Genomic DNA, 25705 nt, shown 5'->3' on the forward strand with positions numbered 1-25705 from the left:
AACCTATTAGAGGTTTGAGCATATACTTATATTCTTCCATCTGAATGGTAATTCACAAACAGCATGTAACAGACCATCTTTACAAAGTCAGACCTTTTTTGGATCACTTTATCTCGAAATTTAAATCTTTACATACGCCAAAACAGCAGTTACCACTCACTGAAGCATGGACTCCATGGAGAGGACTCTGGTGCAGGTCAGTGTCAGACACTGCCTGTGACTGGCTCTGAGCTACCTATTAGGAGCTACAAAGTGATCCACAGTTGGTGGCTCCCTCTGCTGGGCCAAGGTGCATGTGGGAAGGGCCACGCTTCATACTGAGGCCTGCTTCCACCAGTACCCAGCCTGGGGTAGGTCATCAAGAGGCTCAAGGTACTCCTGGGTCCAGCTCCACATGCTGGCTATCTATCGGGTTTAGTCACTAAAAGAGCCCCTAGTGCAGCGGTTCTCAACCTGTGGGTTGCGACCTCTGAAAATACATCCTGCATATCTGATATTTACATTACGATTCATAACAGTAGCAAAATTACAGTTATGAAGTAGCAACGAAAATAATTTTATGGTTGGGGGTCACCATAACATGAGGAACTGTATTAAAGGGTCGCGGCATTAGGAAGGTGAGAACCGGCCTAGTGGTACATGAATTACTTAAAGCAGGTTCTCAGTGAGTCACACCAGGTAGGGGCACATAGTGTTCACACCAGGATGATATAAACATTCAGACTTGGCACCAGTGGGTCTGAGGCCACTCAGCAGAAGTCTCAGGGTACACCAAGACCAGCTGAAGACCTTTCCTTTTTCAAAAAATAAACTGGAGATGTTCCATTCATGTGAATCTTTAAAAACAGGTTATGTTGTAGGCATCGAGGGTGTTGGTAAAACCATGCTAAGATGAAGAATCTATAGTGTCATCATTGAAAGAGAATGATGTCATGGGCCCTTTCATGGACACTCTTGTATAATAAACAGAATAAAGGTGAGATTCTCACCTAGAAAATTAGTGTAAATTGAATTAATTCATTCCAGACCCCCCAAATGATTCCGTTTTAATCTTTCTTATATACAGTGCTTAGGGGCCCAGTGCACGAATTCATGCACCTTGAAAGGAACTGTGGGCTGCGAGGCTGTGGTGGGCACAGGGGCAGGTCTTGGCCCATCCTCCATGCCCCCGTCTGGCCCCTCCTGCTGCGGCCCCCAGCCCCCTATCTGCTGGCAGCCCTGCTCCCGCCACTGCCACTCCCACATGGTGATGGCGCTGGCCCTGCTCGCACCCACTGACGGCGTGGAGCAATTGAGGCTGGCACCAGCAGCGGGTGCGAGCGGGGCCGTCACTGCAGTAGGTGCGAGAGGCGGCTGCTGGCCCTCATTGCCCCTCAGAAGCAGGGGAGGTGGAGAAGCCCTGAGGGGCAGTCGGGGTTGGCAGCTGCTGCTCACACCCGCTGATGGCGCCGAGTGATTGGGACTGGCGCCAGGTGCCAGCAGCGGGTGCGAGCGGCGGCTCCACCGGCAGCGGGTGTGAGCGCCCAGTGGGACCATGGCATACGGGAGCAAAGAATTTTCAGTAACCACCAGAGGCTCACCCTGATGACAGTGACCAGTGCCCCACCTTGGTCTGGTGCCCCGCTCACCTGCTCTACCATCCCGCTGCAGCCAACATCTGCCATGTTCTGCGTGCACCCCCTGGTGGTCAGTGCACACCATAGCAACCGGTTGTTTGGCTGTTCTGCCATTCGGTCTATTTACATATTAGCCTTTTATTATATAGGGCAGGGGTCCTCAAACTTTTTAAACAGGGGGCCAGTTCTCTGTCACTCATACTGTTGGAGGGCCGGACTATAGTTTAAAAAAAAACTATGAACAAATTCCTATGCACACTGCACATATCTTATTTTGAAGTAAAAAAACAAAATGGGAACAAATACAATATTTGTATTTGCATGTGGCCCGTGGGCCATAGTTTGAGGACCCCTGATATAGGGTATGTCTAATGTACTGTTTACTCTATAAACACTGCTTTTCTTAAATTGATTGAACCATCCCTACTAGCCTTAAATGAATTACTTTCAGCACTTGTTCCAGGGGTGTCTTTCAGGAGGTCATTATGCAGCGTCTTCACTTTTTCATATATCATGGACTAAAAAATGTTGTTACTGGCTAATTGCTTTTCATTTATCCAAATCAATAGTTTTTCTACCTCTTCAATTGCCTTTGATCATTGTTTCTGTCACACTCTAGCAGCATTAGCACTCTTGATGGCCTCTTTATGGTTTAAAATTGTGCTAATCATCCATTTGGCCAACAACAAAAGCAAAAAAACCTCACCATAAATATATTTACAGCAGTTTCCTGAGATGTTAACAAGGCAAGGTTTAGCTGTAAACTGACTAATACTGGTGCATTCTTTCTTTTGTTTGTGGTCTGAGATGCTTTTTGTCATGCTGATGTACCAGCATGAAAGGGTTGTCAGGTTGAGAACTGAAGTTTTGTTGGACAACTGAGACATTTTTTTCCATGAACAACTCGGTTGAGAACCAAATTGTTTGAGATGGGAGACATTCGAGAATGGAGGTTTGACTGTATTAAGTCTAAGAGCCAAAATCTCTTTCCAAGTTGTGTTAATGAAAGTGTATAGGCAGAGAAAGAGGCTTAAGAGAAGGACCCTTGGTTTGAATTGATATGCCAGATGACTTCTACCGTCAAAAGCCTGCTTTGAGAACCAATGGTGAAAAGCTTGAGTTGCTATAATATATTTATACTATTGGCCTGGTGCACAAAATTCATGCACATTAAAAGGGTATTAATTAGAGGAAATATTTTAATATTGCTATTTGCCCTTTCTCTATAATAGAAGTGTCAGAGATGAGAGGAAATGAGTAAAATGTATATGAAAATAATATATGAATTTATTAATAAACAATAACAAAATGATTTAACAACAAAAACATGGTATAAAACAACAAACATATGATATGAAAACAAAAACATGATATAAAAATAACATTGATGCAAACAATGACTGAGAAAGTGATTAAACTTATTCTAATATCTCCCTGTACACCACATTAAGAGTGAAAACACTTTCTGAGTGCTTGACTAATTTCCCTTGTGATGAAGTATTTACAACTTTAACATCACACACTCTTTGAACTCGAGAGAAAGCAACATATAACTGACCATGTCCAAAAACGGGTTCAGGTAGGAATATTCCTACTCTGTCTAGAGTTTGTCCTTGTGATTTATTAATAGTTGTTGCAAATGCTGGCATCACAGGAAACAGTCTTCTAATCAATTTAAATGGGAGGCCCAGATGGGGACAAATCAATTCTTGGAATCAGAAGAATCTCTCCTTCCGCAGATCCTGTTAATAATTCAGCTTTGATAATGTTAGGTTGTAATCTTTTGATAATAAATCTAGTACCATTACAAAGACCCCATTTACTATTAAGATTTCTCAATAGCATGATGATTGCACCCACTTTCAATTTTAATTTATGACACAGCATTCCTGAAGGAGTAATACTATTAAGAAATTCGATGGGAAAATTTTCCTTTTCAGCATCATCTGTTGAGTCAATGGAATCATCACTCAAATATGTGTGAAAATCTCCATTGAGTATATTTAAAATTTCTTCATTTAATTTTTGAACGTGCTCACTTTTTGGACAAAGAATTGCACATTTAGATATATTTTTAATATCTATAGATATAGTATTTCCAAAGGTAGCTTCAATAATAGGTCCATTACAAATCATTTCACAGGGGATTTCAATAATAACCATTCCTAAATGAAAACTGCTATCCAGTTTGCCATCTCCAAGTTTTACTAACCATTCACTATAAGCAGAATCCTCTGATCTCATATTTGTTATAAGAGACAACTTTCTGAAGCATCCCCAAACATTACAGTACTTTAAACTCGTTTGTACTATGGCCGATCGCATAGCATTGGCCCAACACTGAGACATTGTCGAAAATTCCCTCTGAGAAGGAGAACTTTCCCACCAAATGTAACATTCAAATTCATAATTTCTCTTAGTAATCTGTCTGTGGCGTTTATAGCATGACTGGATGCCACGGTGCATTCATCAATAATGAGAATTTGGCCTTTTTCGTGGTTTGAGCAACTTCACTGTTTATATCAAGTCTAGAAATTGAAGTTTCATTTAATGGAATTGGTAATTTATATTGGGAATGAAAGGTTCTTCCATCGAGAAGTAAATGTGCAGCAATTCCTGTAGATGCTGTGGGTAAAACAGTACCATCACGACCTCTAATACAATGTATTAAAACTTTATACAGATATGTTTTTCCACTACCACCTGGACTATCCAAGAAAAAGCATTTGGGGTGTACAGTTTGATATTCGATGGCTGAAAGGCTGCCAGCTGTTCATCATGCAGAGAATTTATCAAAACCTGTGCCCGTTGTTGTTCGTACGATTCATCACATGTATTTGTATTCATTAATGAAGGATAGTCTGGAAGTTTGAAATGTGAACATTTCATTCCATGCAATGTGAATGCCTCTTGAATTTCGTTAAGGGCATGCATTTCACAGTTTACACAGGCACCTTCTCTTCAGTGTGATTTGGGCGCCGCCACCTTGTGTTACGGGAACCCAGCCTCCGCTGTGTGTGCCGCCATCTTGTGTTACAGGATATCCCGCCTCTGCTTTGGGTGTCACCGTTGTGTTACAGCGTGATGGTCAATTTGTATATTCCCTCTTATTAGCTAGGATTCTCCATGAGTTCTTGCTATAATGGGTATAAAACATTTTAAGTAATGGGAGGGGAGAGAGGAATGCTAGTCCAAAGGAATTCAGTATCATGTAAAGGAACATAGACAAAAACAAACAAATCGATGCTGAGCAATATTAAAGAAGAAAAATGAGTGGGAAAATAAAAAAAAGAACCTGCTGTGCTGTTGAAGGACAAAACTAAACTTTTTAATTCTACTTTTAGAAACTACTATAAGAACTGAAAATGATAACAGAAATTCTCCAAAAGGGGGTATGAGCTCAAGCATAACTCCTGTTCTTGAGTGGAAAAAAAAAGTATATATAGATGACATAATGCAAAAGAAAGGAATAGATCTAAGAAACTGTACAAAAGGTTGAATCTGGCTATGACAGGAGGTACATCTTTTGACTCTTCCATGGATTTAGATCCTCCCAAGTCATGCTTACATGTTCAAGTTTATGTAAGTGAGAGGTACAGTGCCCAACAGAGCCATGGTTTTTAATGAATCCTTGGAATGGGTAGGGAGAATGCATTGTGGGCATCCCAGAGGGGCAGTTGCTAGATACTCATTCTGTGACATTTATCAAAATGCTTTGACCATGACTACTTAAAGGAACACTCCCAAGTGTGTTGATGAAACAACCATCAAGGAACATTCTGACCAGTTAAGAATTGAGAAAATAGAGGCAACTCTCTGCAGACACATGGGAAAATAATTTGGAAGTAACTTAGGGATATATGTTAATTGGAACAGTCTTCCCTATTTTCAACCAGGAAAAGAACTTGGGGAAGATTCTGGAAAAGTCTTTGAAGCCATGAGCCTAATGTATATTAGAAAGGGAAACTAGATACTCTAGTATTAGTAAAGGAGTCAGCTTCTAAGTCAAAGAATTACTGTGGTTGATTGAGCACTCATTACATACTTTTGAAATAATCTCTGTGATTCTGACCCTTAGCCCACAACAATTATACCCATGGGTGATTTGAAATACGAGTGGGGTTATTTAGTTTGGAAATGAGTGAGAAGAAATGTGATAGAAATGGACAACCTATAGTAACAGATGATGTAAAGCAGAGGCTCTCAGATTTTTACTCTGGCAAAAATAATTTTTGGCATCTGACTAAATTTATAAACCATGGCCAATTTACTTCTAAATTTCTTTGTCTCAAAGCCAGTGGGATTTTATTTTAAACCTTTCCACAGTCTCTAACCTATTCTTGTTTTATTTCTGTTACACTGAATATGTGCCATTTAGTATGCTGTTTTGAGCTCAAAGTTAGCACATAAGCAGCAGGAGTGGACTTGCTGGCAGGGACTTTGGAGTCAGACAGTCTGCATTTAAATCTTACCTCCACCACTTACTGTGTGACTCTTTAGACCAGTGGTTTCTCAACCTGTGGGTCTCGACCCCTTTGGGGGTCCAATGACCCTTTCACAAGGGTCGCCTAAGACCATCGAAAAACACATATATAATTACATATTGTTTACAGTAGCAAAATTATAGTTATGAAGTAGCAACGAAAATAATTTTTTGGTTGGGGGTCACCACAACATGAGGAACTATATTAAAGGGTCGCAGCATTAGAAAGGTTGAGAACCACTACTTTAGACAGATTATCAACTTCAATTCCTTGTTTTCTCAGCTCTACAATGGAGATATTATTAGAAACTGTGTAGGCTTTTTATGAACATCAAATAAGATAATGTGTCAAAAGTGCCAGGGGAGCCTGACAGGTGTGGCTCAGTGGTTGAACGTTGACTCAGGAACCAAGAGATCCCCTGGTCGATTCCCTGTCAGGGCACGTGCCCGGGTTGCGGGACTAGATTCCCAGTAGGGAGCATGCAGAAGGCAGCTGATCAGTGATGTTTCTCATTGATGTTTCTATCTCTAACTCTCTCCCTTCCTCTCTAAAAAATCAAAAAACATATTAAAAAAAAAAAAAAAAAAAGAAAGGAAAAAAAAAAGTGCCAGGAGAGTGCTTGACACAAACGAGGTTTTCTTCTTCTCCCTCCACCTTTCCTGTTGAGGTGCTCAGTAATTAACAGTAGGAATAAGTAATATAGTCATCCTGCCTTCTCTCAGAAAGTTCCCACCTTCATTTCCTTAACTCTCTACTTAAGAGGCTATTCCTTTCTTCTCTCCCTGGCAGTCAGCACTTTTAACAATTACTCTCTTCATAAAGTAAGAGAAGGCTGAACCCAGAAAGAAGTAACATTAAGAACTACATTGCTAGGAAGAAATAGTTTTAACCAATATGTTGTCTTTGCTAAACATTTTCAGTCCTTCCAGATTGCTTATGGAGAATGTTAAGCAAATGACCCCCTTTGGAAGGCTAAGATCGGTAGTAAAAAAAATTTCCTAGGAAGCTATGATTTCCAGGAATTCTAGTTACCAGTCTCTGCCAGAAAATTCTGATCAACAGTGGTTACCTTGCTGGATCCCTAAAATTTGTTTTGCTACAGTCTTGTTCTCCTTTCAATAAAGGATGCTTTCTTTTGTTGAGAGCACTGTAAGTGATGTCTCGCTACTGAAAAACTGCATATTTTTTACAGTTAGACAGGGTGGGACAAAAGTAGGTTTACAATTGTTTGTATAGAAAATAATACAATAATTAAGGAATAATACAAGAATAAACTCAGCCTGGCCTGTGTGGCTCAATGGTTGAGTGTCAACCTAGGAGCCAGGAGGTCACAGTTGGATTCCCAGTCAGGCTATATGCCTGGACTGTGGGCTTGATGCTCGGTGTGGGGTGTGCAGGAGGTGACCAATAGGTGATTCTCTCTCATCATTGACTAGTGGCCTGGTGCACGAATTCGTGCACATTGAAAGGAAATTAGAAAAAATATTTTAATATCGCTATTCGCCCTTTCTCTATAATAGAAGTGTTAATCAAATTCACAATTGACGCTCTATCTACTGAGCCAAACCAGCTAGGGCATGTTTGTTTGTTGTTTCTGTTTTGTTTTGTTTTAATGTCTTTGGATGAAACCTCAGTTTAATAATGACTTTGTGGGGTTATTATGAGAATGAATGATTGTAAAGTCCAGAAAATTCTAGTTGTTTTCCCTATAATTTCTTCCTTAAAATATTTTCATTAAAAAATTTTTTAAAATACCTTATTACAATTTCAAAAATCAGATAAAACGGAAGTTTTATAATAGATAGTAACATCTTCCATCTGACTCATCTAACTGGTTGGTGCTTCTTTTGTTAACCTTCTGTCAGCCATCTGCCTTCTGTCTTCCAGGGATTTGTTGAAATTTCTTACTCATTAAGAGTGTTTGGCTTCTCTTTTGTTCTCTTCCCTAGCGTGGGGTGGGGTATTTACATTTCATTCCTTTATCATTATAATGTTTTTCTCTGGGGTGAGTGAAGAGGGAGGTGTATGCTGAATCTTCCTTGACAGAGAAACCCCTCATCTCAGATTTAGTTCAGAAAATAATTGTTTTTCTTTATTTAAAAATAAGAAGTTATTGTTACTGTGTGTTCAGTGCCAGTGAAATCATGGTACCTATACCTCTATGGAGCTTAGAGTCTGGAGGGGGAATCTAAATAAACAGTTTCATACATTGAAGTGAAAAAGGGGTCTTAGAAGGTGCCACTAGCATTAAGTGTTTTCCTTGCTTAAGTCAGGTACTTAACAGAACTGTAAATAGAGTAAGTACTCCTGAGTTTATTACTGTGGGTACTCAGAATTCCTTTTCTTTGGCTTCCTTACTGCATAAACTTTTCTCCTACCGCTCTAACACATTGGGACACAGCTTTCTTAATAGTTATAGGTCAGAAAAAAAATGGGTGCTTGGTTCTGTGGTTTAACTTTCCTTTTGCTTGCTTGAGCACCCATCAGGTTCTAGCCTCCCAGAGCTGGGTGATAGCTGGACCACTTTCTTTTTATGTGTCTCTCTTGTGTCCCAGAGCCTATAAAGTTTGGGGGCCCATTTCATACTTGAAGTGTATATTTATTGTTTTGTTCTGGCTCTCGTTCTGCTTCACCTCTTTAGGTCATTTGGCCTTGAACCCTCCACAGTCATAATTTTTAACACTGAGCTAATCAGTTGGGAGGATTTCAGATCCAAGACTTGTGCTAAGAATTTGAATACAGCCAGGAGATTCAGAGAGCAGGTGTGGCTAAGCAGCTACGCAGTCCCTTGACCAGCAGTTTCTTTGTGGTGATTAAGCAATAGGTCAGCTGAGGATTTTCACTTCCCCTCTCATGGGCCTTCTAAGACCACTGTTTCTGGAACTATTTGGAAATGATGGGATCCTCCTGGTGGCGCTCTCCTCTCGGTGATGTCACTTCTTTAGCAATGTTTCTTTCAGAAAAGTGTTCTTAGTATAGCAAAACTGGCCTCATCAGTGGGGCCATCACTAGAAATAGTTCCTATACAGCAGGGGTGGGGCACTTTTTTTTTTTTGCCAAGGACCAGTTGGATATTTATAACATAATTTGTGGGCCATATAAAATTATCAACTTTAAAAATTAGCCTGCTATATTGGGTCAAACATTTAATTAACTCACCCCTATTACCTTGGCGGGGCCAGACCAAATAATTTCGCAGGCCTTATATAGCCCGTGGGTCAGATGTTCCCCACGCCTGCCATACAGCATAATAAGCAGGTCTTAGTTGTTAGAGCTCTAATTGTAATCATTTCAAAGATGACCCCCCTTCCCCGCCCCCAAGTTTATGCTCTTAACATCAGCTGGAAAGTTTCCGTCTAACATCTCAAGTGATTGCAAAGAATCCTCAGACCACAGTCACAGAGACTCTGGCATGGCACATTGGGTATGATCTGAGATGATCTCCACTTACTTGATCTTAAGAGAAAATGTCTGGTCCTGAATGGTGAGGCAGCGTGGGATAGTTGGAGTAGTAAGGTTGAGAAATCAGATGGACTTGCTTTAAAACCTTCTGCCTCAGTTGTAAGCTCGTGACCTTGTCTAACTAACCTCTCTGAACCTCTGTTTACTCAATTCCAATGTGTGAATAATATTTGTCTCAGGATTGTTGTGAGGATAAAGTGAAACAATGTGATATACATGACTCATAGGAGGTGATCAGTGGATATTTATAAAACAACTTCATACCTGACATATCTGTAAAATAATATTTAGCTATGATCATCTCTAAGGTACATTCCAGCTCTAATGATTCTTGATTCTCTAATTTTCTTTGTATAAAATATGCATTTTTTAAGGATATATTTGTGTAGAGATATGTAACTGCAGAGTCCTTGGTTGTCATGAATTACTGCCTGCAAAATGTCCTTTGCTGGATATGGAAACTGAGCCAGTGGAGAAGGCGATGTACCAGATAGTGCCTGTAGTTCTCTTACTGAAGCTTGTTTCATAATTTCAGTCATACCAGATTCTCCTGGGGTTTATGAAGCTGAGTCACCATCCCCACCTCCTCCTGCATCTCCACCTCCTGAACCAGTGACGAAGACTGAGCCAGAGCCTCCTTCTGTCAAGGTACAGCTTTCCTGGGATGGCTACCCTTCCATGTGTTCTTTTTCACCCAAGGGCCTAAAACTGCTATGTTAAATCTGTTCTCTGCTGTATACTTCACAAGTGCCAGTAGATGGCTCTTGTCTCATTCTCTCCTATAGGTTGTAAGAAGACAGGGTAATATGTCTTCTCACTTGACATGAGATTTCAGCTGTAGGTCAAAGTTTCAGAGGGAGCTCTTTGTTTTCCATGACCTCCAGCATCAGGGCTGCGGTGCTACCCAACTCCCGTTGGAATTGTGCAAAATGAAGTCTTGCCTGCATCAAAGCAAAGTGTGTGAAAGATAGAACAAACAGCTTATGCATGTTGGTTACTCTTCCAGAAAAGGCCTGGATGAGAAAAGCCGGCAACAAATGGGGAAATGTAGTTTTGAGTGATCCTGAGCTGCATCTTGTCTGTGTCTGTTAGTGTAAATAATGAAGAGTTGAGAAGATGGGTGCTGACAAGTTTCTTTTTCCTTTATGTCTATCATTTTTCCTGAATTCATTGTATTAAGACTGTCATTTAAATTTTGCATTGATTTCTTCATTAGCCTAAGAGCATATGGGATTAAAGACCAGTGGAGATAGAGGAAAGTAAAATACCAGTTTGAGACTAAATTAGACAGGCCTGTGTTGCAGTGACAAGGCTGAAATAGCAAGTATCTACAGCAGGGGCAGATGTCGTGGAAATCTCTGGTCTGTTTAGGGGCCTTCCCTGTGTGCTCCCATAATACCTGCCTCGGCCCTCCAGTAATGCCTTTATCAAAATGGTCTGTTTTCCTGTCTGTCTTCTCCATTAAGGTTCTTGTCCTGTTGGTCTTTTTAACCCATGGTGCCTGCACTGCTCAACAAAAGTATGTTACTGAATGAACTCAGATTTTTGCTCAATATGTTACTTTTCTTCTCATGAACAATGAAACATCAAGCCTGCACATACAGTGACCATCACTTGTCTGTGTGGTAGGGCTGGTCCTCTAACAGGAAATGTGCAGAATTCCTCGTTCAGCTTACCATCGTGGGGTATTGGAGGTTGCTTGTTATAAATTAAACTTCTATTTTTCTTTGTAGTTTTATTGGTCACCTTAATGTTATAACCTCTGATCTTTCAGAGCTTAAGTGGAGAAAACAAAAGAAAACGAAAGCGGGTGATGAAATCTAAAACCTTTGTGGATGAGGAAGGCTGCATAGGTAAGAAAAATTTGGGGTTTAAATTCAGAGGTAGTTATTACCACAGAGAGGCACCATGATCCTTCATAGAGCAGCGTGCCCCAAACTTGAGTGTGCATGGGACTCACCCCCGGTGGTGCTGCCTGTCTGTGGCCCACACTTGGAATAGCATTGTATGAGACCACTACAACTATAGGTAGAACACCTGGTCTTGTCTGGACCATACACTATAAAAATAAGCTTTGAGATCTTGGATGAAAGTTGTCACCTCTGGTGGGGAATTTCTTGATCTATGGAATGGAGGTAAAATTTTCCATTTTGCCTACATGTGGGTTATTGTGAAGATTCAGGTGAGGTAATATATCTAAAAACACTTTCGAGATGGAAATTACAATACCAGCTTAAGATGTTATCATTGATGTTGAGAAACATTAGTTTTTTTAGAATGGTCATTTTATACATTTGAACAGTGGAAAAGAAGCTTCTACAGATGATTAGACTGAAGAGAGTGTCATGAGTCTTTCGTATTTTGTTCCATTTGTTTTTCATAGAGGTTTGACTCTTCCAATTCACTTCCTTAATATTTCCTTTTTGTAAGCCATGCTGGGTAAAAGAATGTGCTTCTTATGGAGGCCTAGAGAGGAACAGAATTTAGGCTTTGAAACAACCTAAGTATCCATTGACAGATGAATGAATGAATGAAGAAAGAAGTTGGGGTGTGTGTGTGTGTGTGTGTGTGTGTGTACAGAATATTATTCAGCCATATAAAAAACATGAAGCCCTAGCTTGTTTGGCTCAGTGGATAGAGTGTCAGTCTGTGGACTGAACAGTCAAGGGTTGTGGGCTCGATCCCCAGCACAGGGTGTGTAGGAGGGAGCTGATCAATGATTCATCATTGATGTTTCTGTCTCTTCCTTCCTCTCTGAAATCAATAAAAATATGTATATTAAAAAAACATGAAGAAATCCTGCCATGTGTGACAACATGGATGGACCTTGAGGGTATTGTGCTAACCATAAATCAGACAGAGAAAGACAAATACTGTATGACTTCTTTTACATGTGGAACCTAAAAAAACAACTCATAGACAAAGCAATCAGATTTGTGGTTACCAGAGGCAGGGGGAATAGGAAAAAGGTGGTCAAAGGTACAAAATTCTACTTACAGGATAAGTAAGTACTAGGGATGTATGTACAGTGTGATGATACTGTTAACACTGTTATATGATGTATGTGAAAGTAAAGAATGTACCTGAACAGTTTTCTTCACAAAGAAAAAACTTTTGCTTTCTCTTTTTGTTTACCTATGTGAGATAATGGATGCTACCTACTAACTAAACCTACAGTGGTTATCATTTTACAATATACAGTGGTGTACTTCAATTGTAAGAAAAGAATTCAGGCTTTGAGTCATTGGCTTATCCTTCGGCCATGTTTCAGCTTGTTGTACCTTTTCCACAATTGAACCAGACTTCTGTGGAGCTTTTAGGATTTGGCCTGATGGGATGCTCAGATCCTAGTACTATATTTCTATACTTGAAAGAGTTATGGGTGAGCCTCTTAAACCTGTTGTTAGTTGGATTAGCCCATAATTGTTGTTTCTTCTCTTCTGTGGCACCTGCCACAGCTTGGTTCTCCTAGAGAAGTTTTTTTTACTTTTTTTTTTGTTCAAATTTTTGACTCAAAAATATTGATTGGCTGAAGAATCAGTTTTTCATAGGCATGTGGTTGTTAAAACTAGTGAAGACATAAATTGTGAACCAGGTTTCATTATGTCCCACCTCCCATTCCTTTGAAAAGACCTCTGACATTTTAATTGTAGCATGTGATTGGGGAATAAAATTCCTTACACGTGGAAATTCTGTCTTTGCAGTGCCAGATTTATTGTGAGCCTATGAATTCTGAACTTTGAGTAGTAGTTTTTTTTGTTTTGAGTCTTCTAATAGTGCGTTTTCAAGCCTCTTAGTTTGACTGTTGGTGGTAATATATGTATTTTCTGTTAAGTTTCTTTTAACTATAAGAGAACAAAAGCATCAGTGCTAGTTTCTTTCTCCTTCTACTCCAAAATAAAAATGTCAAATCTTTGTGAGTGTTCATTGGGAATTTGTGACTAATTACCTATTGTGTTTTGTTGAAAAACTGTACTCAAGTTTTGGCCAGGTATGGGATGTGGACCTTTTTGTAGTCCTGTCTCCAGACAAGACTTTTAAGAGCCTTGGATGCAACAATGAAAACTATGCTCACATAGCAGTTTGGTGTTTTTTGTTTGTTTGTTTTTGGTGGTGGTGTTTTTTTTAAGGTTTTTAGTCCAAGTTCAACCTAATGAATCTTGGCTTCTGTTACCAACAAAGGAGTTCTGCTTTCCTCTCTCTGCTCAGACTGTTTCAGATGTATCGGCACAGTGGCCTGCCCTGTCCTGTGCTTGATCAGGGTTGGTCTGTGGGTTTGCTGCAGGGACTGATAAGTTTGTGGTGGACTTCTGGACAAGGTGAATTTCTAAAGCAAAACAGTTGATTGAAAAGAATTCTGATGTTTAACCCATGCAAAATGGGCCTTTTTATTATTTTATTTTTTTCAAACCGGGACTTTTTAAATGGTATCTGAGAAAAATGGCCTGTTATTCAGCTAAAATAAAGATCCTGTATTTTTAACTTAAAATCCCTTTTGTCCTGTAGTTTGAAGTAGCTACAGCTTTGAGTATAGAAAATGTTCCTTTTAGCTCATAAGGTATACTCAGTGTGCTGCCCTGACTGGTTTTTAACCCCCACCCCCAAGCAATCTCTTGTGCAAAATTGGCAATGAGACAACCAGTGGTTTCATTAATAAGTAATGAAATGAACTAATTGATGCTGGAGTTTAATATTGTAGACATGCTGCCATTTGAGTACAGAATATAGCTTATGAAGGAGCAATTAGTAAGTTGTTTCTTTTCTCTGTATAGATGCTCTTCAGACTTTGAGATACTGAGTAAATAATAGCTTTTAATTTTATTCCAGTAATCGAGTTACATAATGCTTTTGAAGTTGCGTACAAGATGGGGATGGTGTTATGGGATTGTAATTGCTGAACTAATAGGTATATCAAGGAAATTCCCTAAGTATTTTAGAGCAACATTTCTCAAACTTTGAGTAGATGCATGACTTGAAACCTTGCTAAAATTCAGATTCTGATTCAGTAGAACTTGAGATTCTGCATTTCTAATGAGCTCATGGGAGTTTCTAATGCCCTCTTGTCTGTGGAACAAAGTTGAGTAGGAAGGCCTTCGAGAACACTTAATACATATTTAACGCTTATCAGTGTTTTTAGCCTCTAAGTTGGCAGGAGTCAGCAAAGTAAATTCTGGGCTCTTGAAAGTAATGACAAATCCTGGCAACTCTTGGGGAAGGGACTGTTAATTATGCAACCTTAATGACATCAGAGGGAATAAAGTGAAGGAGTAGCCAGTTGACCACCAGCATAGCCCACTGCGAGGGAGAAAATAGTACTGAAGGATGCTTACCAAAGATTACTACGTGCATCTGTACGTTCTGAGGCAGTGTTATTCCCACTTAATGGAAGGCAAGGGAAGTGACTCTCAAGACGAGGTCCCCAGACCTACTGAATGTGAAACTCTGGAAACAGGGTCCAGCAGCCTGTGTTTTAACAGCCCTCCCGGTGATTCTGATACACGTTGAAGTTTGAAATTGTATAAATGGCAGACTAGGAATTAGAACATAGATATGTTGATTCCAATGCTTATGCCTGTAGAACAATGTGACTAATATATTTTATTAGAAATGATCAGTAATTACAAGCTTAAAACTATCATTGTTCTTACATGGGAAAAAATACCTTTCACTTTAATCACCTGAGCTTTTATTATGTATATTGGGTTATTCTATTCAGCTAAGAAAAGATGTTTTTCTACCATCATTTGCTACAACCAGGAAGGCTGAGGAAGAATTTAGATGACATTGTTTATACAGCTGCTTCAGCTCTCTAAAGTCACAGGAAGGTGGCATTGTTCTGTTTTTTGTATTGGTATATACATTGCAATAATATTAGAGAGACACCTCATCAGTTCTGTGACATGGTCTGTGCCCTTTGGGGCTTTCTTATTATGCCTGTTCACTAGTATAATGCTTTTCATTAGGCAGGTTTCATTGAGTTTTATTGGCAGGGGGAAAAGTAAAATATGCCTTTGGCTGATAGGGAGTAAGAGAATTGGTAACTATGGTTCTCATCGTATTATGGTCCTTCCTTAAAACTATCAAGTTTCGCCCTAACCGGTTTGGCTCAGTGGATAGAGCGTCGGCCTGCGGACTGAAACGTCCCAGGTTCGATTCCGGTCAAGGGCATGTACCTTGGTTGCGGGCACATCCCCAGTAGGAGATGTGCAGGAGGTGGCTGATAGATGTTTCTCTCTCATCGATGTTTCTAACTCTCTATCCCTCTCCCTTCCTCTCTGTAAAAAACCATCAAGTTTGTCATCTGATAGAATTTGCTTGGGACAGTTCTCTTTATGATGTAAACTTAGACCACGTAAATCTTGGGTTAATTAGTAGTCATTCAAAACCAAGAACTGAACAGTTGAACTAATCTCCAATTCTCTGTACTTAGGATGTGCAGAGAATGAGTGACATCAGGATATAGCTAGTCAGAGAGTCCATGGCGGTGAGCCTGACTAGACAGGATCAAAACTGGCAAATAGAGCAGAGATTAAGACCAGGAAAATGATCAGTGGAAATAGGCAAGCACCACTTAGAGCTCAGGAAATTAAGCAAGACCCAAAAGCAGGATTGGGGCAGTCAAATGATAAAGGCCTGGGACAGCCCCGTCTGGCTCAGTGGTTGAAAGTAGGCCTATGAACCAGGAGGTTGCCATTTGATTCATGGTCAGGGCACATGCCTGGGTTGTGGGCTTGATCCCCAGTGGGGGATGTGCAGGAAGCAGCCAATCAATGATCTCTCTCATTGATGTTTCTCTCTCTCTCCCTTCCTCTCTAAAATCAATAAAAATATATTTAAATAAATAAAGATATGGGATATAGCAGTGAGGGAATAAGGGAAGGTATTGATTCTGAACCCCAACTAGAGACTGTGATCTCAAGATGCCACATACTTGCTACCTGAGGCTGGATCTGATCTCCCAGTGGGAGGAAACTTTGGTAGTAGATGAGCACACCTTCCTTGATCAGAGTGTCCGAGGGGATCTGGGTGAACAAGACTTTTCATTCTTTTGATAGAACAGTATTCTAAATGACTCAGCCCACTCATGTTTCATTTTTTTCCCCTTATTCTACCAGTGACTGAAAAAGTCTTCGAGAGTGAATCCTGCACAGATAGTGAAGAAGAACTTAAGATGAAGACATCTTCCATACACAGACCCCCAGCAATGACTGTGAAAAAAGAACCCAAAGAGGAACGAAAGGGCCCCAAGAAAGGGACTGCTGCTCTGGGCAAAGCCAATAGACAAGTGTCCATTACTGGCTTCTTCCAGAGGAAATGAACTGCTATCTCTATAGGTCAGAGATGTGGATGGTCAGGGAGAAGACCAAGACATACAGACTCTCACTTACTGTGTAAGTTCATCCAGCGCCTCACCTCACCTATGTCAGAAGACTGTTCTTCCATCTTGAAAGGTTTATACTACTGGCTTTTAACCAAAAAGAAATCACCTGGAAGCAAGAGGCAAAAGAATATTTAAAAAGCTGTTACCTTCTAATGACATTTTTAAAGCACAATCTTTGACCTGTCCAGGAGAAGAATTTCTCAAAAAAAAAAAAAATTGGAACAGGTTTCAGAATTATCATTATCACTGAAGCCATTTAGTGGCTAATCCACTGCACCCTACCTATCTTGTGCCCTGATGCACTTACGGCTCAGGGAGTATTCCTCTGTGTTCCTTTGTATTCCATGGACTTGTGTATTTTTTTTATCCCTGAATTTTACTGGATGTGTTTACCACTCCCCTTATCATCCCTTCCCCACTAACACAGTTCTGTGTGAAGCCGTGTTCTGTAAGTCTTTTAAATCGTGGTTGGACTGAGGCTGAAACAGAAATCTCCCTGTAATCCTCTTTTCCTCCATTATAAAGTACACTGACACCTGGCTGCATACCAGCTCACTACTTGTGTTTTACCCCTTTTACAAAAGCTCTCTAGACCTTCATTCGCAATTAGTGGTTAGGGCAAAGCCTCAGGCGGAGCGCAAATAGAAATGTAACGGTGTATTCACCTCCACCAGAAATTACTTGGAGTCAGCACTGACAGCGTTAGAGGACGTGTCCTGTTGCTGACACAGCACGCACTTTACACTGTTCTTATGATTTTTGTCTCTTCCCCTCTCTCCCTTCCCACATGCAGTATGTAACAGTTAAGTAAAATTTCTTCTTGAGGAAACTGAATGTTCAGAAACAAGAATTTCCTAAGGTCATGAGGAAGCGATAAAAGCACACATTATACAGATGTTGCTCCTCTGTATTTTTAACCCTCCCATTTGCCTAAAAGTCCAGGTTCCCCAAAAAGTGATGGAGAGACTGAGTTGTTAGTAGGACTAAACTGCTATTAAATAAAATATTTTCATTTGTTACTTAAGGAAAGTCATCTATTGCAGTGATAACTTTTAACAGCTTCCATTCTGGCTGCACAGTGAGCTCAGTGGATGGAGGTGGTGTGGCAGTGGCTGCAGTGGGCTCTGGGAAGGAAGCACAGGCTTGGCTGCTGGTGTGATTCACTGCGAAGAGACGAGGGATGTCTGACTTCTTTCCATCTTGGCCTGGTGTGTGTCCTAAGTGATCGGTCAGCCATCTACTGTTTAAAGTCAGTATTTGTGAGGGACCTTGGATTAAGAGCAGTTTCTTGAGCAGGAAGGAGTCACCGAGGGCTCTCTAGCCAGGCACCCATGGACTTGATTAAGCCCAGAGGTTTGGGGGATGAGTCCTTGCATTACATCTAGGACTTGTAAAGGCAGAGGCTTTGTGTAGCAAGCTGAGTAAAGGATGACATATTCCAACCTCTTCTTTTTTAAATCCAGAAGGATGGAGAAAAAGAGGGAAAGCCTGGACCTTTACAAAAAATGTCTAGAGAGGGATCCCGTTTAAATGGATATTTTTGTCATTGCCTCTGGTCATTTTTCTAAATTGAAGTAAAGAAAAAAATCAACTCAGTCTTTTTGTTGTTGTTGTTATGCTGAGATCTGTAGTAAACTAAACTTAGAATTGGAAACCTCTGGTGCTGGTTAAAAGGAAAATGCAGATTCTGTGATAGTGATCCTGTGATTACTATGCCCAATATGCTGCCTAACCTCTGAGCTGTCTGCAAGATTTAGTAAGTGGTGGCTTTTTTTTTCTTTACACAAAACTCTACCATATTATCCCATGAGTTCAATAAATTTGAGAAGTTGTTTTAAAATAGTTCAAACTGAATGTCTGATGAGTCTGTTATTTGACAGGATGGCAACAGTGTGCAGTTATTTAAACTGAACAGGAACAAGGCTGTTTTTTAGTTTATATTGTTAAAAATTGCATACCCATAGTCTGAGATGGACAAGTTATTTGCTGCCTTCATCATTTTTTCAGCCCTGTGGGAAATCTTAGTTCCAGCCAAACTCACTTTTTTAGTTCATTTAGAAGAAAATTTAGTCCTGATCTTGCACATTGTATTAGTTTGGCTTCCTTACTTGCTAGCTGTGTGACTTTGGGCAAATTCCTAAGCCTCAGGTTCTTTACCAAAAAAGCTAAAAAGACTTACCATGAATTGTCAAGACTGAAATAATGTATAGCATACACTTAGTGTACAATGGCAGCACATAGGTGCTCTACTAATGGTGGCTTCCTTCCTGATGTCATAAATGATGCATTTAGCTCCTAACTCTGAAATGTTATCAAGGATATGACCCAGATGTTAGTCTTTCAGAGTCATCATTCTGGCTATAAATGTGGTCAAAGGGGGAACACAATGGTCTGATTTTGAAAAGGTTTTAGAGAGATTGGATATTTTCCAATTGAAAGAAAGTGAGATTTATAGATGGCTGTATTTACTATTCATTAAAACATTTATTGGGTGTCTATGCTGTGTCAGGCCTCTGACCTGGCTACTAGAGGATATAATAGATCCTAGATTTGCCCCTGTCCTCACTAGTGGAAAAGACAAGCCAGTAAAATAAAATAATGTGGTGAGTGCAGCGACAAGTTAGCACAGGGTCCTCTGAGAGCTCATAGGAGAGGAGGTGTGGAGGAAGTCTTCCTAGGGGAGAGAAGCCAAGCATTTTTTTTGAAAGATGAGTAGGATTTTACCAAGCAAAGGCTCTAAAAGGATTTCTCAGGCAGAGGAGTATGGCTTTGGGGGGGAAATGGACTGTTGAATTTAGGAATAGGGAGAAAACCTATTGAGAAATGAAGTTGGGGTTTCTGCTAAGGAGTCTGGATTTTGTTTGAAAAATATGATTCCAAGTGAAGAATTTTAAGAAGAGGAGTAACAAGTTGATTCTCATTTAAGAGTGACAACTGGTACAAGATGGTGGTGGCATAGGAGGACACTCCCTCTCAACGAGTACCTGAAATGTACACCTATATAGAGAGCAATTCCTCCTGAGAAGCAACTGAAGGCTGATTGAACACCTTCTGCACAAAAAAATGAATTAAGAAACCGAGTAAAGAAGTCTGGGTAACCACTGGAGCTCTACAGGATTGGAGGAGCTGGTGAGCGCCATTGTTGACATCCTCCTCCACCTTGGTAGAGTGAGCAGGAACTCTATCCAGGTGCTCTGGCATACCTGCAAGATAGCTGTAGCACGTTCCCAACCACACTGCTCAGAATCCATTTGGCCCAAACAGGGAGCAAGCAGGATCAACCAGGTGTCACCACATGCACCTGGTCTCCCTGCCCAGAGCTGCTCCAGCTGGGCAAGCCAACACCCATGCACAGTAAGCATCTGCCTGGCTGCAACCAGCCTGCCATAACTACCTGGCACACAGTCCACACAGATGTTGCTTCTACACAAGATCACTTCACAACAAATGAGAGATGCCTTATAGAGAAGACTGGGAAGATGTAGTTCTCCAGGATCTGTGGAAAATTTCCATTATCCGAAGTGCTGGTGAGCATCATTGCTTACTTCCTCTCTACTTTCATAGAGTGAGCAGGAGCTCTCTCCAGGTACAGTAGCCCTGTAAGATTGCCACAGTGCATCCCCAGCCACATTGTCCAAACATTTGTCTCTGAACAAAGGGAACAAGCAGGATCAATACATTATTACATGCACCAGATCTCCCCACCTGGAGGAACTGCAGCCCAATAGGCTGGTGCACCAGTTGCATAGGCCCCCTCTTGGCTCCAACCGGCCTGTCAAAACTACTGACATACAGAGATCACTTCTACACAAGGCCAGTTTTTCAAGACTGGGAAAGATAGCTATTTTGTTTGAGTGACAGAAATAAACATAGGAAGTCAAACAAAATGAGAAGATAGAAGAATAGTTCTCAAGTGAAAAAAAGTAGGAAAAATCCCCAGGGCAGGAGGAGTGGGGACAGGGAAACCCTAATGAAATGGAAATAATTTGCCTGACAAAGACTTAAATGATTATGAGAATGCGCACCAAACTTGAGAGTGGAATAGAGGAATTTAGGGAGAACAACAGAGTTAATAAAGAACCAAGCAGACCTAAAGAATGCAGTAACTGAAATGAAAAATACTCTAGAAGGAATCAACAACAGATTAGCTAATACAGATAAAAGAATCAGTGACCTGGAAGACAGACTAATGGAAATCAACCAATTAAATCAGCAAAATATAAGTACTTTTTTTTTCTTTTCAAAAAAAAATGATAATTTAAGGAAGCTCTGGGACAACATCAAGCACACAAACACTTGCATTTATAGGGATTCCCAGAAGGAGAAGAAAGATAAAGGAGCAGGAAGTTGAAGAAATAATTGCTGGAAACTTTTCTAACCTGGGGAAGGAAATGGGCATCCAGGTCCAGGAAGCATGGAGAGGACCAAATAGATGAATCCAAAATTACACCAAGGCATATTTTAGTAAAAGTTAAAGATAAATAGATCATTTCTGGTGAAGTAGGTGGAGTAGGTAAATGCTGTGTTGTCTCCTCCAATGACCACATCAAAATTACAACTAAATTATAGAACACCATTGAGAACTACCTAAATACTAGCTGAACAGAATTTATGTAACAAAGGATATAAGGAAGAGGCTATGTAAAGACTGGTGGGAGGGGCAGAGACATGAAACAGGCAGGTCCCATACCTATGGTGTGGTGGCTAAGAAGCAGGAGGTATATCTCAGCTGTGGAGATCCCCCGAGAGGAGCAAGGCTTCCCAGTCCCAGACCTGTCTCCCTAGACCACAACTCTATGCCAGGAAGAGAAGTCCCCACAAAAATGGCTGTGGAAACCAGCAGGGATTGTGGCTGAGTGAGATAGAGAGCTGCTGGAGACCAAGATGTAACGAGACAATGAAGAGCATTTTATAACAATAAAGACATCAATAAGAGGATATAACTCTTGTAAACATTTATGCACACAATGTAGGAGCACCTAAATACATATAGCATATGTTGATAGACATAAAGGAAGGGATTGACAATAATAGTGGGGGACTTTAACACCCCATTGACATCAATGGATAGATCTTCCAGACAGAAAATCAACAAGGAAAGGGCAGCCTTAAATGACACACTAGACCAGATGAATTGAATTGATATTTTTAGAGCATTTCACACAAAGCAGTGGAGTATATAGTCTTTTCAAGTGCACATGAAACATTTTCCAGGATAGACCACATACTAGGACAGAAAATAAATCTCAGTAAAGAAGATTGAAATGATATCAAGCATATTCTCTGATCATAATCGTATAAAACTAGAAATCAATTTTTCAGAAAATTAGTAAACACACAAACAATGTGGAAGCTAAAAAACATGCTACTAAACAATGAATGTGTTAATAATGAGATCAAGGAAGAAATCAAAAGACACCTTGAGACAAATGAAAACAAAAACACAATGACTCAAAATCTATGGGACACAGCCAAAATAATTTAAGAGGAAAAGTCATACCAGGCCTACCTCAAGAAATAACAATAACAACAAAAACCTCAAACAATCTAACCTTAAAGGAACTAAAAGTAGAACAACAAAGCCCAAAGTGAGTATAAGGAAGGAATAAATATAAAAGTGGAAATAGAGTCTTAAAAAAAAAGTAGAAAGGATCAATAAAACCAAGAGCTAGTTCTTTGAAAAGAGAAACAAAATTGATAAACCTTGAGTCACACTCAAGAAAAAAAGAGAGGGGACCCAAATAAACTCAGAAATGAAAGAGAAGAAACGATAACTGACATCACAGAAATACAAAGGATAAGAAAATACTTTGAACAATGTTATGCCAACAAATAGGACAACAAGAAATGGACATAAATGAATTCCTAAACACATACAATCTTCCAAAATTGATTCAGGAAGAAACAGAGAATCTGAAAAAACCAACAGCCACTAATGGAATTGAATCAGTGAAAATGAAATGCACACACAAAACTCTCAACAAACAAAAGTCTTGGACCAGATGGCTTCACAGGTAAATTTTACCAAATATTCAAAGAAGACTTAATTTATATTCTTCCTAAACTATTCCAAAAACTTGAAGGGTGCTAAGGCTACCAAACTCATTTTATGAGGCCAGTTATTACCCTGATTCTAAAACCAGACCAAGGCATTATGATAAAAGAAAATTACAGGCCAATATTCTTGATGAACATGGATGCATAAATTCTTAACAAAATATTAGCAAACTGGATTTAATAATAAATTAAAAGGATTATATACCATGACCAAGTGGAATTTATTCCAGTGACACAGGATGGTTCAATATCTGATGTAAATCAATTAACATGATACAGCAAATCAATAAAATCAAGGATAGAAATTATATAATCATCTTAATAGATGCAGAAAAAACTTGTGACATAATTCAAAATCCTTTTATGATAAAAACTCTTAATAAGGTAGTTATAGAAGGAACATACCTCAGCAGAATAAAGGCTATATATGACAAACACAGCTAATATATTCAATAGTGAAAAACTGAAAGCTTCTCTAAGGCCAGGAACAAACCAGGCATACCCACTATCACCACTTCTATTTAACATAGTTTTGGATGTACTAGCCACAGCAATCAGAAAATAAATAAAGAAGTAAGTAAATAGTATCCAAATTGGAAAGGAAGAAGTAAAACTGTCTTAATTTGCAGACAAGATGATTCTATATATAGGACAATAAACTATTAGGACTAATAAATTTAGTAAAACAGCAGGATACAAAATTAATATTCAGAAATCAGTTACATTTTATACATCAATACCAATGATCAGAAGAAGAAATTAAGAAAAAATCCCATTTACAACTGCATCAAAAATTATAGAATACTTAGGAATAAATTTAACCAAAGAGATGAAAGATGTAAGATGTTGAAAAAGAAATTGAAGCGGATACATATAAATAGAAGGATATACCATGCTCATGGATAGGAAGGATTAATATTAAAATATTTTTATTACCTAAAGCAAAGTATAGATGCAATGCAATACCTATTAAAATACCAATGGCATTCTTCTCATAACTAGAACAACTAATCTTAAAATGTACATAGACCCACAAAAGACCCTGTATAGGCAAAGAAAACTTGAGAAAGAACTTGGGAGGTATCATGCTCCCCAATTCCAAACTGTATTATAAAGCTACAATAATCAAAACATATCCATATACTGGAATAAAAACAGACATATAGATAAATGGAATAGACTACAGAGCTATGCTGACAGAACTGACGCCATCTTGAAGCTAATCCACCAGCTTAATTTCTGAGAGAATGAACCAGTTTGTTTGAACCCCTCGACACCCCCTGGGTGGACTCTGGAATGTGTACAGAGGCTTTGGGTTAATCATGGAATTTCCATTGATGCTTCCTCTGAGCCAAGACGCCCCTGAAGTTATCTAACTCTTAGCTCACCTTGGTGCCAGAGCCTCCCACTATCCACTCTCTGTTTCCCTTGATCACCTACATATTCCTTTCCTAGCTCATGGGTTCATATCTGAGTGGGAATAAAAATGGGTGGTCTAGGGGTAAAAGACATGGAGATATGAAAGACTTGCTGCTACCCAGGACTGCATTTCTGTAAGTAAATTTCCTATTAAACTCATTAACCAACAAGCTGGACTTCTCTGCCTCATTCTTTGGTCTCTTGGCTCCTTTGGCATTTGGGGGCCACGTTGTATATACAACCTTTTCATGGAACAAGAACTCATAAAAAAATCCATATGGTCAGTTAATCTAAGTCAAAAGAGGTAAAGATATACAATGGGGTAAAGACAGGCTCTTCAATAAGTGGTGTTGGGAAACTGGACAGATCCATGTAAAAAAAAAAAAAAAAGAAAGTGGACCATTTTCTTACACCATATACAAAAATAAACTCAAAATGGGTTAAAGGCTTAAATATAAGACCTGAAACCATAACACTCCTAGAAGAAAACATAGGCAGTATCTCTTTTACGTTGGTCTTAGCAGTATCTTTCTGGATATGTCTCCTTCCCTCCAAAGGAAACAAAAGCACAAATAAGCAAATGGGATTACATCAAACTAAAAATTTTTTGCACAACAAAGGAAACCATCAACAACAAAATAAAAGACTACCTACTGAATGGAAGAAGATATTTTCCAATAAAAATTCGATAAGGGGTTAATATCCAAAGTATATAAGGAACTCGTGCAATTTAACACCAAAAAAAATCCAATTATAAAATGGGTAGAGGTCCTGAGTAGACATTTCTCCAAAGAGGACATACAGATGGCCAACAGACATATGAAAAAATGTTCAACATCAAGATGGCTATCAGAATGGCTATAATAAAAAAATCAACAAATACTGGTGAAGATATAGAGGAAAGGGAATCCTTATTCACTGCTAGTGGGATTGGAAATTGGTACAGCTACTTTGGGAAACAATATGAAGATTCTTCAAAAAATTAAAAATAGAGCTGTCATGTGATCCACCAATTCCACTTCTGGGTATTCATTTGAAGAAAACAAAAACATTAATTTGAAAAGATATATGCACCCCTATGGTCATTGTAGCATCATTCACAATAGCTGAGATCTGGAAGCAACCTAAGTGTCCATTGATAGATGAATGGATAAATAGATGTGGTACATATATACACCGGAATACTACTCAACAATACAAAAGAATGAGATTTTGCCATTTGCAACATGGTGGACCTAAAGGATATTATGCTAAGTGAAATAAGTCAGACGAAGAAAGACAAATAC

General features: G+C 39.4%; 1 protein-coding gene across 2 annotated transcripts in view; it reads left to right on the forward strand.

The window, feature by feature from the left end:
* POLD3 (DNA polymerase delta 3, accessory subunit) overlaps window positions 1-18779 on the forward strand; it is an 86018-nt gene extending 67239 nt beyond the window's left edge. For both annotated transcript variants that reach the window (XM_070425620.1, XM_070425619.1), the window contains exons 10-12: window positions 10098-10210; window positions 11337-11415; window positions 16678-18779. In XM_070425620.1, coding sequence (XP_070281721.1) covers window positions 10098-10210; window positions 11337-11415; window positions 16678-16880 — 395 coding nt within the window. In that variant the 3' untranslated portion in view covers window positions 16881-18779. The remainder of the gene's footprint in view (window positions 1-10097; window positions 10211-11336; window positions 11416-16677) is intronic.
* The last annotated feature ends 6926 nt before the right edge of the window (window positions 18780-25705 follow it).

Source organism: Myotis yumanensis, unplaced genomic scaffold (assembly GCF_028538775.1).
Source record: "Myotis yumanensis isolate MYYU_CA2020_CCGP unplaced genomic scaffold, mMyoYum1.0.hap1 SCAF_10, whole genome shotgun sequence".
Lineage (NCBI taxonomy): Eukaryota > Metazoa > Chordata > Mammalia > Chiroptera > Vespertilionidae > Myotis > Myotis yumanensis.